The 14,692-nt window shown below is 44.3% G+C and overlaps 1 protein-coding gene across 3 annotated transcripts in view; it reads right to left on the reverse strand.

Annotated features, from left to right (window-relative positions):
• The window catches only part of Map3k20 (mitogen-activated protein kinase kinase kinase 20), a 158,924-nt gene that overhangs the window by 70,872 nt on the left and 73,360 nt on the right, over positions 1-14,692 (reverse strand). For all 3 annotated transcript variants that reach the window (XM_021151301.3, XM_029474337.2, XM_021151312.3), the window contains exons 4-7: positions 14,059-14,160; positions 10,387-10,452; positions 6,786-6,814; positions 6,533-6,670 (exon numbers count right to left, since the gene is read on the reverse strand). In XM_021151301.3, coding sequence (XP_021006960.1) covers positions 6,533-6,670; positions 6,786-6,814; positions 10,387-10,452; positions 14,059-14,160 — 335 coding nt within the window. The remainder of the gene's footprint in view (positions 1-6,532; positions 6,671-6,785; positions 6,815-10,386; positions 10,453-14,058; positions 14,161-14,692) is intronic.

Here is a 14,692-nt window from a genome sequence, read left to right on the forward strand (position 1 = left end):
TTACTAGACGTTGCCAACCATCTGTAGACTCTTCCACAATATATGTATATATTCATACACAGGACTTCTACCATATATTATATACTTTTAGTTCTTTGTATATAAGGAAAAAACTTGTTTTAGAAATTGGAGTGTCTACATTTATAATTTTATATTAGCGATTAAACATGATCTTACTTACCACTCCCCAGTATTTTCACATATTCCCACAGACTAGGTTTTGTATTTTGTTAGAAAACAGACTTTCTGCCTTGAATCTCAGATATAATTTTTAGATAGTAACCAGGAACTCAACACAGTTTTTACAAGGTTCAATAAAAACAAAACAAAACTAAGTCCTCAGTTCAAATCACTAGCAAACTCATCTGCCCTATACTGATAGATATCTGTGAAATTCTAGCATATTATAGTTTGGACAAATTTCAGAATGAGTTATTCTAAGAGATCCATTCCTAAATACATATATTATGTCATATTCTGAAGTATAGTGCACATTTAATAAACATATAAGCTGACTGTGTGCATGAATGAATCTACGCATCCACCTTTGTGTAAAAGTCATGCTAAGTGCAGCAATGAGCATCAAGGGAAACGCCACAGGAAGGGAACTCGTTCTAGGATGGTGGGTTTGGTTACTCTCTAAACACCTAGTAGTGGAAATTTGAACACCCAATTGCTTCCCCTTTTTATTCAAATAGGCATCCAAAAAATTGGTTTTGGACAAGAGACTGGCTATGTAGCTCGGGCTAGCCTTGAACTCATGATACTCTTGCCTCAGCCTCCCACGTGCTAGAATTGTGTTACTATGCCAGCCTGATACTACAAAGTGTAGTCTACCAGTCCTTTGCAAAGCACAAAAGCAATTCCTAGTTTGTTAATAATCAGAATTTGACAACCTATAATTTATTGAGGGCCTAATGTGTTCCGAATCCCCATTGCACGTGCTGCCCTGATCATTATCAAGTCCTCCGATATCATCCTCAGTTTATAGGTGAGGATAACAGAGTTTAGGCAAGTCAGTCATCCAACTACCAAGTAGGCCAGCAGGGATGCAAACTGCTTTCGTACTTGGAGGCTGTGCTCTCATCACGTGTTATTTTAGGGATGGGGAAGCTCCATTGCTGGAGGGAACACAACAGGCTGAGCTGTAGGTGCAGAACCCAGGTTGACTCGGGGCGACAACTGACAACTCGGCAAGGTAGGTTTTGCTCTCTCTCTCTCACTGCAAACCCAAAAGCCTGTTCCTAAAGACAAGTCTAGATGGAAGGCACAGCTCTATTCAAGGAAATCCTGTAAGCCTTAAACTGGATATATCGTCATTATATCCTCAGCCAGCCTGCTGTCTTGTTCAAGCCATAGCATGTTAAATGAATGCTGGTGAATACAAAGATAATTAGCAAGAAAATCAGGGAAATTGGCAGATGCTCCTCAAGCAGGAGAGGGAAAAAAAAAATCCCTGAAGCCTCTTTGGGCTTTTAATCAAGTGTGTAAGGTACTTCCTCAGAAGAGCTACTGAATAATTCTATTTGAGTCACATGGGTGATTAGGAAAGGTAAGGGGCACCCCAGAAGGGGATGATGCTAGCTAGTGCAGTGTAAGCGCGGGAGGGAGGGGAAGAGTCAGCGTAGGAATACAGTCACCTGGCCACCCTGCCTGTGCAGGGGAGAGGCAGCCCTAGGCTGGGCAGGAAATGAGGTCCCTCCATTTCCTGTGATCACCACTCTCTCTTAGTGCTGGGGACAGAGGGGGAAAGAGGATGAAGTGTGGGGAAATGGAAATAAGAAGGCAGCTTCAAAAAAGTCAAATGCTTTGGCCTCACAAACACTCAGGTGAACAATTCAGGCCTCCCCTTTCCTAAGTCTGGGGGCAAGCACAACAGGCACACAAACGTGTGCAGAGGTAAAACCTGCCGGACTCTACAGAGTAAAATGCAGCCCCTGAGACTCCGAGAGATCGGAATGGTTTCCATTCTTCACTTTTGTAGACCAAAATGTTTGGCTGGAAAATGTCAAAAGTCTAATCAATGAGGAGGTGTGACCCTGACACAACTGGACTGTGTCACTCCATCTGTGCCTCTGCATAGCTACGGTAGCCAAGGGAGGTGGCTTGAGGGATTCAAAACCATGGGGACAGAAGAGCAATGCCAGAGCCTCAGGTTGTGGAACCAAAACAAGGTCCAAATAGGGTTCCACTGTCAGCACCTCCCATAGTTCCTCTTTAAGCCCCCAGATTTGGGAATGTACCCAATTGAAAGCAGAACAAGTTAGGGTGGAGATACACACACACACACACACACACACACACACACACACATACACACACACATTCAATAAACATGACATTGGCACAAGAAGTAAGTTTGTGGAGGAAGTCATTTGGAGGTCTAAAAATACATTAAGCTTATGCCTTTAAATTCCAGTCCCAAGGATGCAGGCCAAAGACTGCTATGATCTTTCACCTTAAAAATATTTTCCAACTCATTGTATATCGAGATGTCCTTCCAGTTAAGCTGCGCTCACAGGGAAAATTTCTATTTTCAGTTTACAGAACAGAAACTTGGATATGGCTGTGTATTTCTGCCTTTTCTCTCACAAACAATAGGAAGCCATTACCTGAGCCAGGCTGGTTCTGGAACAGCGCTCTAGACAAGTTGCAGAGGCTGACTCTTAAGCTCCCTCGGTTGAAGCTGGCTTTGGCTGGAAGCTCCTAGGACAGTAACCCTTCCGCGCTGCCACTGGGAAAGCTTTGTCTGTGGAGGGTGACAAGCCTGTGCTCTCACAAGCTTGTCACAAGCCTGTGCGGTGATCATGGACTAAGGGTGTACAAACATCTTTCTTGTAAAAGTTCTCCTTGGAGAAAGGACAACCGGCTACCTAGCTCTGTTGCTCTGCTAGCAACAAGAAGTGTCTTTGGAGGCAGCAGGAGACTAGTTAGTTTTGCCACATGTTCAGATAAAACTCAAGTTTATCAAGCGCAGAAAGACTAAAACCAAAACCAGGCCTCATTTTTTTTTTAGGGGGGGTGGTGAGTTTCAGAAATCAACTTTTTGATGGCCATGTTCTCTCAGCTATGACCTATGGCGTGTTTTACGTTAGAGCAGTGCTCTCCCTTTGGATTCTGCATAACTGTATTGTTTTCTTAGGTAGCCACCACTTTTGAAGTTTGAGGATCACAAATTGTAAGCCTAATATGGCCTCAATTGGAACAACTATGCACTCTCTGATGCCCAACTGACTGGGAACTCATAAATGCTTTGGGGGTTTTGTTTGTATAAAGGGTTGTTTAAAACAACGGGTTCTGGAGAGCAAGGCTTGTATTCTCCCTTTCCCCGATGGTGCTTATCTAGATGGGATAGAGTGAAAAGGACAGTGTTGAATGTCATCCCAAGTTCTTATCGTGAAATCAGCACAAACATACTTCTCTGAGGTTCTGCTGACAGAGTTCTCTGTGTGAGGCAACCCAACATTCTCAAACTTCACTCAAAGAGAAACTAATAACGCCAGACGATTTTGTAATTATTTATTTTTATGCAGGACATGCATGTGGTAGTCACACAACAACTTGAGAGAATCTGTTCTCTCCGTCCATGTGGGTCCTTCTAGGGATTAAACTCAGCTCATCAGGTTTGCCAGTAAACACTTTTACCCACAGCGAGCCATTTGTCAGGCCCAGCTGCTGGGCCTGCTTTGTTGTTGCTTTGAGATTTTTATTTTAAGTTTGCTTCAATGTATGTCTGTGTCTGACCTAAGTATAGTGTATGCAGAGGCCAGAAGAGGGAGCCGGATCCCAGGGACTGGAGTTACAGACAGTTATGAGCCCCTATGTGGGTGCTGGGAACTGAACTGAGGTCCTCTAGAGGAGCAGCCATCTCTTCAACCCCCTAAACTGATTTTAAGGAGACAATGAAACATTTCTATTTCTGCCACTCAAGGGCAGGAAGGCTCTTGCATGAATTCTGAGTTGAGGCTGCTATCGTTGGGGGACTGGATAGTTGGGTTCTGAGCCATACCTGGTGTGTGGCGTAGGGTAAAATCCTGGCAGTGTGGACTTGTGTTGGGAAATGGCTTGTTCAGTGTCTGTTATATCACTTTCCCAGGCAGCAGGATGGCCCATGCTTTTAGTACCAGAGGCTAGGTGAGAGGCAGATCTCTGTGTGAGTTCCAGGCAGCCCTGACCTACATAGAAAATTCCAGGTCAGCCAGGGCTACATAGTAAGCCCTTGACTTAAAAGCAAAACAAAATAAAATCATCCTCCCCCCCAAGAAAGTCACACAAGGTTGAGCAAAAGTGGGAGTGGGACACATGTGACTGAAGGCCTCACATGGCACACACATAGAGATCCCGCTTTCAAAAGTGGCGTGCAGTCCCTGGAGTGAAAGGCATATTATAAACAAATGGAAAACCTACAGCTCCAGGAAGAAAGATCCAGGCAGCACTTACAGAAGTGCTCAGCGAGAACTGACAGACAGATTTAAAGACACAGGAGTGATCCTTAGTGTTAGGAGTGTGATCAGCAGCTATAGCTTTCAGGGGAAAAGTCATTCATTCTTGGTGACAGGTACCAAGAGGTCACTGTCTAAGCAAAGGCAGATGGGGACATTTCACACAAAGTCCTAGGCTGAAAGAAAGTGGTATGGGGTTTATTTTCATAAATCCAATAATATTGAAACTAAAAGTTCATTCTATACACAACTCATAAATTGTGACTTTAGGTCAAAAATCTCTAAAAGGGAAATTCCAAGACTTAGGGAGAATTGTCAAAGTACAAGTTATATACATGGACTTCTAGAGGAGGAAACGAGCCAGAGGGCCCATCAAGCTAAGTAAGTGAGAACATGGGTGCCTGGGTGTGTGTCTCTCCTCTGTATACACCTGTACATGCAGGGAGAACCAGCCAAAAGACCCACGTGTTCAGCCACGTTACTGCCTTCCAAACCCCCTTGTTCCACAGGAGACTCGGCAGAGTATGGCACATTGGCTTCTGCTCCACAGAATAAAATGAGGTTCTGGTACTGTAAAACATGCCACATAAAATTTAAATCAGTCCACGTTTGTATCCAGCCCAGAGACTAACTCAGTAGGTAAACATTTTCCCTAAAGCAAAGAATCATAAATTGTCAAGAGAAGACAGTTTCACAGAAAGCCTAATTTTTCCTTCTGTAGCACTGAGGATTGAACCTGGGGCCTTGTGTATGCCAGGCAGGTGGTCGCTGTGCAGCTAAACCTGAGCACTAAAGGCCTTAGATGGTAACAAACCCCCTGTGTGCAGAATGTTCAGATGAGTGTATGGCGACTACACTGTAAGGATGTGCAACACAACCCCGGGAAGCCAGTCTCCTGTGGGGCTATTGTTTTTTTTTTTTTTTCCCTTTCTATCTGTGTGAAGTGTTTCCTTGTTCTCCAAAATAATGAAGTTTCCATTCTTACAAACATTCAGAATTAAGAGGAATTAGATATTTAATGCTGTTGCTACTGTTACCATCTAGCCCCTTTAAGACCCTAGACTTTAGCTAAAAATATACAATCCATTTTTGAAATTGTTTCCAATCGCCATCAGGATTCACCCGTCCATAAGAGGTGCCACGGTTTAGGGAGCACTGGCCCAGTGGAAAAGCCCCACACATAAGGACGCCAGCTCGTGTGTGGATTGAAGAGGGAGAGGGGTGCGCCTGACATGTGGTCCTTTCCGGCCACCTCCCCCTACCTCAGGAAAAGGGGGGGTAGTGAGCTGTTTCTTACAGCAGTAGTGTCCTTTTTCGAGGTAATGTGTAAAGCGGAGGTGGTGTACACGGCACAGAAGGCAATGAGACCCAGAGACTCAGAATTGCCCATGATGCTCCGGGTCTTTAAAGGGATATTCAACACTTCAGGGGGAGAACCATCTTCAAACAAGGAGCCACAAAGGATTCCTTCCAGCAGCAGGAAATGCCCTACCAGAGGCTACTTCCTCCCAAATGATCCTTCCTTAGCTGGCTCCTCCCTCGACTCTAAGATTGCTTCTGCCTGCGGGCATCCACCTGCTTTAACCCCTTAACTTCACCACTTGTTTTCGAAGCATTTACAGCAGACCTGGGCAAGGCTATCTGGTCTAACGACATGTTCTTTTGTCGTTTCGGAAATGTACAAGTTTAGCTCGCTTGGCAGCTCCTGTCCGTCACACGCCATGTGGGCATCTATTACAAGCAAGCATATTCCAAGAGATTTTTGCAATATCAGTGAACTGCACAGCGGCTCTACGGTGGTGCTTCCACCCAGCTCGACAGCGCTCCCGGCAGGCCTCGCGCTGGTCAGGCTCTGCATTATTTGTTTCTCGGAAGCAGTGATGGTTTTTCTTGTTGTAGGACAGATTAGCTCGGAGTCACAAGTGATCAAAGCATACATCGTGACAGCTGGAAAGCCCCTCCCTAATGCTTCCACTGTGGATGACCCAACTGTCTCAGGCACAAGGAAGCTAAACTGTGGCCATTTTCTTCTCTAAGCTGTTGTCTCTTTCTATGTCCTTTGGTAAGCAGGAAATGAGAAACGTACTCACCACACCATAGGAATACGTGTCACAGGTTTCAGACACAGGGAGGCTCTGGATAACTTCTGGAGCCATCCATGGGAAAGTTCCAACCAAGGACATGTGTGTTGTGTGGTTATGGAACCGCGAGGCACCGAAGTCACAGATCTGAGGACAGAGGAACCAATGTCAACTTTCTACCCAGTGCTGACAGGAGACTGTTAGTCACAAAGCCATCATTAGAAATGGACAACTCTCTCCAAATGATAAGAAACAGTCCTACCTTCAGCACTCCGTCAGCAGCGATAACAACTGGAAGAAAATGGAGAGAAAGTATGATAATCATTTCTGTTTGAATTGTCTTAGAACCAAAGAAAAATATGGCATCATGTTTCTAACGTTGAAACCACTACATTTCTAACTTCATGATATAAGCTGGGCGTGGTGGTGTGTACCCACAATCCCAGGCTGAGGCAGGAGGACTACCACGAGTTTGAGGTGAGCCTCGGCTGCATAGCAGGAACTAAACCTGTCAGGGATACGTAAGAAGACCCTGTTACAAATGCACGCATTTGTATAAAGCAGGTACAGCACCTCATGGAATTAAGCTTTTAAAAAATGCTATCTGCCTTATAGGAAGGAACTCACCAATTCTCTAGATATCTTTATTTTATGTTTTATGATATAAAATCCTGTCTCTGTCTCTGTGTGTGTGTGTTTCTCTAAGTCTGTCTGTCTGTCTGTCTCTGTATGAGTGTGTGTGTATGTGTGTGTTCTTCACAATTGAAGATTTTCTGAAAGGTGAAAACAACACTTATGCATCCATGTCCTTGACAACAGTGTTGAGCACCTACTTGGGTCAGAGGTCACCGTGGCCTCTCCTCTCCTCTCCTCTCCTCTCCTCTCCTCTCCTCTCCTCTCCTCTCCTCTCCTCTCCTCTCCTCTCCTCTTATGAAGTCTTCAGTCCATCAGAGAGACCATTAAACATCCACAATGAAGTGGGGGTAAGTTGTATGATGAGAGAAAGAGTTAATAAAGAACCAACCAAGAGGACCACCTAAGCCTGGGGAGGTTGGATGAGGTTTCTGGCTGGGATGGATGCTTATACTAAGACTTGATGACAGGAAGAAGGGAGCCTGGGAGGGCGAGGAGTTTCATCCACAAAACATTCAGGTGCAGGGGTCAAGGTGCAGTCATTCTAGAAGACAGAAGCCAATCCAAGAAGAGGTCTTGTGGGGGGATGAAAGGCCACAAAGAATGTGACATGGAAGAACGGCAGGAGGGAGACTTCAGGGGGCTGACAGCCTGCATTACAGCACAGAACAAGAGGCAAGGAGCAGGCTGTGCATTCGAGTGGCTGTGGTCTGAGAGAGACGTGGAGTGGGACGGTCAGAGGGAAGGCCAAGGACAGAAGCCCAGGGAGGGTCTCCGGGACTTGTGTAGTAAGCCACTCTGTGCCTTGAGCATGGCAGATCATCAGTACAGCAGATGTCACTAGTGGTTTCGGTAACTGGAGAAAATATCCTGTGTGATCTAATACATATAAATAGTCTCAAAGTAAATGTGGGCTGGCAAGAAATGAGCTACTTACTTGTGGCAAACAAAAATGCAAATAAATACTACTGTTGTATTCCGTTGTTCTTAGGTTATCTCCCTGTTCCTATTTCCTGACATAATATTAGCAAGTGCTCATTAAAAAAAAACAATAAAAAACTTAATATGGGGGCTGGAGAGATGGTTTGGTGGGTATAGAAGCACTTGTCACGAGAGCCTGGTGGCCAGAGATAGATCCAGAGACCCATATAAAGGTGGGAAGAGACAACCAACCCCACAGTGTGGTTCTCTGACTTCCAAGAGCATATCATAGCACATGTATGCCCATAAATACACCACACACACACACACACACTGCAGGCTTATTGTCATTACATTTTATTTATTCATTTTTGTGTGTACACAGTGTTGAGGCATACAGGCCATGGTATACACATGGAGATCATGAACAACTTGTGGGAGTTGGTTCTCTCTTTCTGTCATGTGGTTTTTGGGGATTAAACTCAAGTTGTCAGGCTTAGTGACAAGTGCCTTTACCCACTGAGCCATCTTGCCAGCCCAGAACTAAAGTTTTCAAAAATATTACAGAAGACAAAATCTCATTCCACCTCCCAGTAAAAACAAATTGCCAAAGTTAGGCTGGTATTCTTTTGATATTAATGTATATTCTTTCCTTTTAACTACATAACTTGTAATTTTTTTTAAAATGAGAAATTCTCCATTGTTAGATATCGTTTTCATGCTAACTACATGGGTTTTAAAACATCAGATAACTTGTTTATATCGAACTAATAGCACAAACTGAAATTGTAGTCACACAACTCTGTCACTTCATCCCGGGGGAGAGATTATTTTCTAATGACTTCCTGTTAGCCTGCTCTATATCACAAGTTTCTGTCTCAGAAGAGCCAAAAAGAGTAGGAGAGGGTGGGACAGTTTGCTGAGCCAGCTGACTGGGTTAAGGAGAGTCCAGGGTGGACTCTCAGGAGAGCAGCTGCCTACAACTTCCTGTCTTTCCTGCTCTCCACCTGCAGACCAAGGCCTGCAGGTCCTGGGTGTGAGCAGAGCACCTGGGGCCTGCACCTGGGGGCTCCACCTGGGGGCTCCACCTGGGGCCTGCACCTGGGGCCTGCACCTGGGGCCTGCACCTGGGGCCTGCACCTGGGGCCTGCACCTGGGGCCTGCACCTGGGGCCTGCACCTGGGGGCTCCACCTGGGGCCTGCACCTGGGGCCTGCACCTGGGGCCTGCACCTGGGGGCTCCACCTGGGGCCTGCACCTGGGGGCTCCACCTGGGGCCTGCACCTGGGGCCTGCACCTGGGGGTTCCACCTGGGGGCTCCACCTGGGGCCTGCACCTGGGGCCTGCACCTGTCAGACCCAGACCCAGGCCTGCAAGTCCTGGATGTGAGCAGAGCACCTGGGGCCTGCCCAGGCTCCTCCTGCCCACCTGCAGTCACCACCCATTCTAAAGATCACACTGTTGGTAAATTCAAGTTTTAGCTGCTGTGGTCTTAAGAGTTCTAAAAATAAACGCTTTCCTTCTCCCTGCTGAGAGCCGCTAAAAATGTAGAAATAACTGATAGCAAGGGCTGTTTCCTGCCTTGAGTGGCAAACTCTGGTGTTTACTTAGCTAGCTCCACTAAAGCTAACTAATCCTTTTGCCTTTCTGACAACTCTGACGTGACATAATGGAAGAAGGTAGTGTCGAATCCTGCATGCTATTTTAAAACGCTCATTTTCCAAATGATAAATATAGGCTTATAAAGTATAGGAATGTACAAAAGAGGAGGAAGGAAAAAAGAAAACCGAATGCCCTTATGTTCTGAATGCCCAAGCATGCTGGTCATCTTTGGGCACTATTCCAGGTACTATAGGCATGCATGACCAAAAGATGTATACCATGTAATTCGGAAATAAAATTCAAAATTGCTGGCAGAAAGCAGCATCTAAAAATAGGAGACTTAAAAATACATGACCATATACTTTGACCCGGCTATGCCAATTTTAGAAAAGATCTCTAAGGAAATAATTAGAGATGTGTTGAGAGACTTGGCCAGAAGGCATTTAACTAAACATTTCTTATTTTAGAAAAAAAAAAAAAAACAATCCAGTTGTCTCCATCCTGGGATAGACTCACACAGTAGAACACTATGCAGCTCCCTCAAATGACAGACAGATTTTGATATTTATAGACAGTGAAAACGTTTTCATGGTGGTGTGTGAACCTAGCGATGAATCACACAAACAGAGGAAAGCGCTGTGCTGGCTTTATCCGCAGGTCCGTGCGGACTGCGGTGAGACAGTGAGACTGAAAGGGGTGCTAACTCACCGTTTCTTGACTTGAGGTCTCTGTGGATCACCTTGACCGGAGCTTCCATGTGTAAGTAATGCATCCCTTTTGTAAGGAGGGAGAGAGCGTTAGTGGTTTGTGGTACGGCATCAGTAAGACCACTCAGAAATCCATACCGGGAAAACAAATCTGTATGTTCTGCTCTTCCAGGCGTGATAAAAGAAAAATCGCATATGTCTACATTAGTAACAATATCTTTAGCTAAGCTGATACAGGACCTCACTTCTTACAGTAGCTAACAAGGACACGGTGATTTTCTCAAACTCATGCACAGAGCACAGCAGATTGACCATAATGGCCCGTGAGCATCCACTTCCAAGTGCATGTGCTGTCCGCCCAGGCTTAGGCTCTGTGGTGCTCAACTTGGATATCTGTGGCCACTGAGCTAGCTGCAGCACCGTCACTTTTCCGCCGGGTCTGGGAGAGGACGGAACTGTGTGGTGTGCGGCTGGTCCACTGATGAGCAAAGGCATTGAGATCCTCTAGTAGATGTGCAATGCTTACAAAACATTTTTCTTCTCAGAAGAATAAAATGCCAAATTTACTCTGATAAATGTATGATAGGAGTTAAGGTGCTCTATCTACTGGGTGCATCAGATGTAGATAATTCTATTGATTTGAATGAGAAACTATACTTTAAGATCTATTTCGTGGTTACTCCTTAAAAGTGTTCAGTCTTTTCTGTTTCAGGCAGAGACAGAATATAGGAAAAACACATTTCTACATAGCACTTCCTTTCATCTCATGTCCTCTTTCTCAAAAGGTGGAGGGAACAGTCCTTCCTCACACCAAAGCCAACAGGATCCCCACTGTTTTTGATGAGATGGCCACCAAAGTAATTTAGTAAGTGTCCTTGGTTTCTCTTTAAGTACATAGAACACTACAATTTTATGAGGAGAATTTATTAATAGCGACTCTCGCTCCACTACTCTGGTTATTATATATCGAGGAATCAAAAGAACAAAGAAGATAACAAAAAGGTTTCAACTCTTGTTACTTAATGATATCACTGAAGAGAGTCAAGTTAGCAGAAGTATTAGCAACTTAAATGACCTTAAGTGATGTAACTGGGATAAAGGGTCTCATTTAATAGCAAGTTCTCCATATTCAAGCTGTGCAGCTCAATGGCTGCTGCTTACGTGGTACTTAGTAGTCTACGTGACTGAATTTCATAGTTATGTCTTCCTTGCTTTAAACTCAAATTTCCAAATAATTTTCAGGTGTGGTCTATTTGACTATGACTTGAAGCAAGACTAGATGGTTTTTATACTTGCTGACAAAGATTTCAAAAGGGAATATTCGACGATAAAACCTTACAATGAAGACACTGCCTGACTCCGAGTCAAATTATCGGAAGCAAAAGTCCTATACATTACTACTGGTGCGCGGTGAGCTCTGAAAACTTGGTGTGCGTCTATGTGCTGTAATCACCAAATTCCATTCAATCTGTTTTTATGGAGTCCTCTGCTTTGTTTTTATTTCAAACCACTGAGAAGAATTGAAAAATGCTCTCTCCTGCTTCAACTATTTGTGAGTTATTAATATCTGGCCAGTCCCACTGTGGAGGTTTGGGAGAGCTTTGGACTGAGGTGGGACTCGAGCTAGCCTGCTCTAATTGTCTGCTGTACACAGTTGCAGAAGTACTTGCTTCGCCCCTCCCCCTCCTCATCAGGAAGAGGATCCTTGCAGCTTTGAGGGCAGCTCTCAACAGCAAAGACCTTGAGCAATACCTATTTCCAAACGCATGCGTCAAATCTCAGAATGAATTATTCATTCTCTAATGTCTCAACATATTATTGCTTCAGTGGCTTCAATCACGGTCACACCAGAAGGCGTACAGGCTGGATTTGAAGGAGAAACAACAGAGTCAAGTTTTCCTATTTAAAGTTTCTATGTCACTGGAGGGGAAAGGGTTGAAATCAGTCGTAAAGTCTTGATTCCTTTTTCCTTTTGCAGACCATCTGAGATAATTCCCACATATTACATATCACTTAGGAATATGAGCAAAAGGGCCCATTTTCTGAGGGCAAACACATAAGAATTTGTCGTAGAGAATTAGTTCTCTAATCAGGCAAGCGGGATCTCATTAGCTTTGTGGACTTTTGCTCTCCCAACCTTCCTTCTCCGGCATCTCTGCTTCCAATCTGCTACTTAAATCTGCTCCTTCTCCTCCCCACTCTTCCATAGCAGAGAGGCAGCTCTCTTGGGAGAGTGACAGCGTTACTCTGGAGCCAAGAGGTTTGGCTCTCAGATAGGACCATGTGACAGTCGACAGAGTGGGTGCTGCAGCTAGAACAGGAACACTAAGGTATCGAGAGCACAGCTGGAAGCTGTCACTTGATTTGTTTGCTATCTATCCACCCTAAGTACCATTAAGTAATAACAGGAGTGTAATTAGCTGAGCACCCAAGACGTACGTCAGTAAAGAGCTGTAAGGACTGTTTCCATCTGTGTAGGTGCGTTTCCACAATGCTGCAGGCAACTGCCAGTATCAGCACGTCTCTTTGCCTACTCACAGGTGTTCCCTGTGTCCTACGGTCCTGCAGAGATGTGACAGTGATATTACATGAAAGCATCTTAAGAACATGGACTGTTAAGACAAGTTTATGATGTCCGATGAATGAATTCATAGCTAAGTTCATCATCACAGCTCAAGAATTAACTATCCCATCCAACCGTCTCACAGGTAGCGACTGGCAGCATTGGTTTAAAACTTAGTTTGTTTTCTCTTACTTTTCCTGTTTGAGGAATTTGGTGGGTGCTGGCTAATCTTTACCTTTGTCATGAAAGCAAAATATAAGCTGCTTCCCTTATTGAATGGTAAGTGACTATATATTTGCTTTGTAAGAGACCTTTGTAGGAAGAGAGTGTTCCAATGCACAGGTGTTAACTACCCAGGTAAAGTGCCAACCACTTCTGCCCAGAAGATCCCAGACCACAACTGTGACAACCACATCCAGTTCTTAGAGAAAGGCGCTTCTAAGGCAATTCAAATAGCTCTGACTAAAACCTCAAACTGCCCCGGTAGGAAAGTGCAAAAGAGGAGAAAAATTAATAGAATCTGAATGGCTTCACCTTTGCAGGAATTTCTGGGTAGGAGGAAGAATCAGGAACTTGGCTTGGGATTTTATATACTTAGAATAATAAGTTTCAAGGGGGGTATTCACGTTCTACTACATATAAAATAAAGTCTGAGCTACCTTGCATGCAGGCCTGTGGTTGCTATTTTAGTACATTATTATGCATTCAAAACAGGCCCAATCCTACCATAAGTCACATTTTAGACACCTACGGAGAGAATTTCAGGACAACAGAACCACAAGTTTTCCATTTAATATGGTGAGTGAGTTTGTTAATTACAGTATCACAAAACAGGAAAAAAAATCTCTGGCCTGAAACTTTCTGACTTTGTAAAACTTGATTTTAAGGGGTGTGGAGGGTGATTAAGAAAACAGAGAAAGACAAAGGGAACTTAGTAATGGAAAGGCAATAACCTAAAATATTTGTACAGTGAGTTGAAATTTTTTTTACTAAATTTGATCTGCAAAAAGAATGTCTGCAGACACAGAATAGAAGACTTCCGAGAGAGTCTCTCAGGTTAGAGTGGGAAGACACTGCCCACCTCTGAGGGCGCACAGCAAGCACCGTTACCTTTGGCTACGTCGGTGGCCCAGGTCATGATGTGTTCCATGTCCATCTCTTCACTCCTGTTGCTGTTAATGTAATCATACAGGGATCCCAGGGAAGCATATTCTGTTTTAAAAGGAATGAGCGCATGATTAGTTGTGTTCAGAAACTAGACTCTACATTGCCATTGAGTTCGTTAAGCATGTTAATGAACTTAAGACGTTAAGATTGCACAAGTGCCGCCTTGGTCACGGTGTCTCTTCACAGTAACAGAACAGTGACTAAAGCAGGTTTATTCTTTTTCTCCAACTTGATGCTTCTTTCTTTCTCTTGCCCGAGTGAATGGTCAGGAGCCTTTGTACGTTGCTGGATACTATGGTGAGCACAGAACTTGACTTGTGCCCAGCCTTGGGGAAACAGAGCTTTCCAATCATTAAGTATGATGTTAGCTACAGACTCTTGTAGATGCTATTTATTGAGAAAATTCCTTTCTACTTCTAGTCTGCAGAGATTTATCATTATCAGTGGGTGTCACAGTCTCTCAAGGGCTTTCTCTAAGGATCGGGATATAGCTCAGAGACAGGGTACTGTAGCACACCCGGAGGACCTATGCTCAATCCTATTACACAGAAACACTAACAACGATCAAAGGCTTCTG

Source organism: Mus caroli, unplaced genomic scaffold (genome assembly GCF_978045245.1).
Source record: "Mus caroli unplaced genomic scaffold, Mus_caroli_1 scaffold_2, whole genome shotgun sequence".
Taxonomy (NCBI): Eukaryota; Metazoa; Chordata; class Mammalia; order Rodentia; family Muridae; genus Mus; species Mus caroli.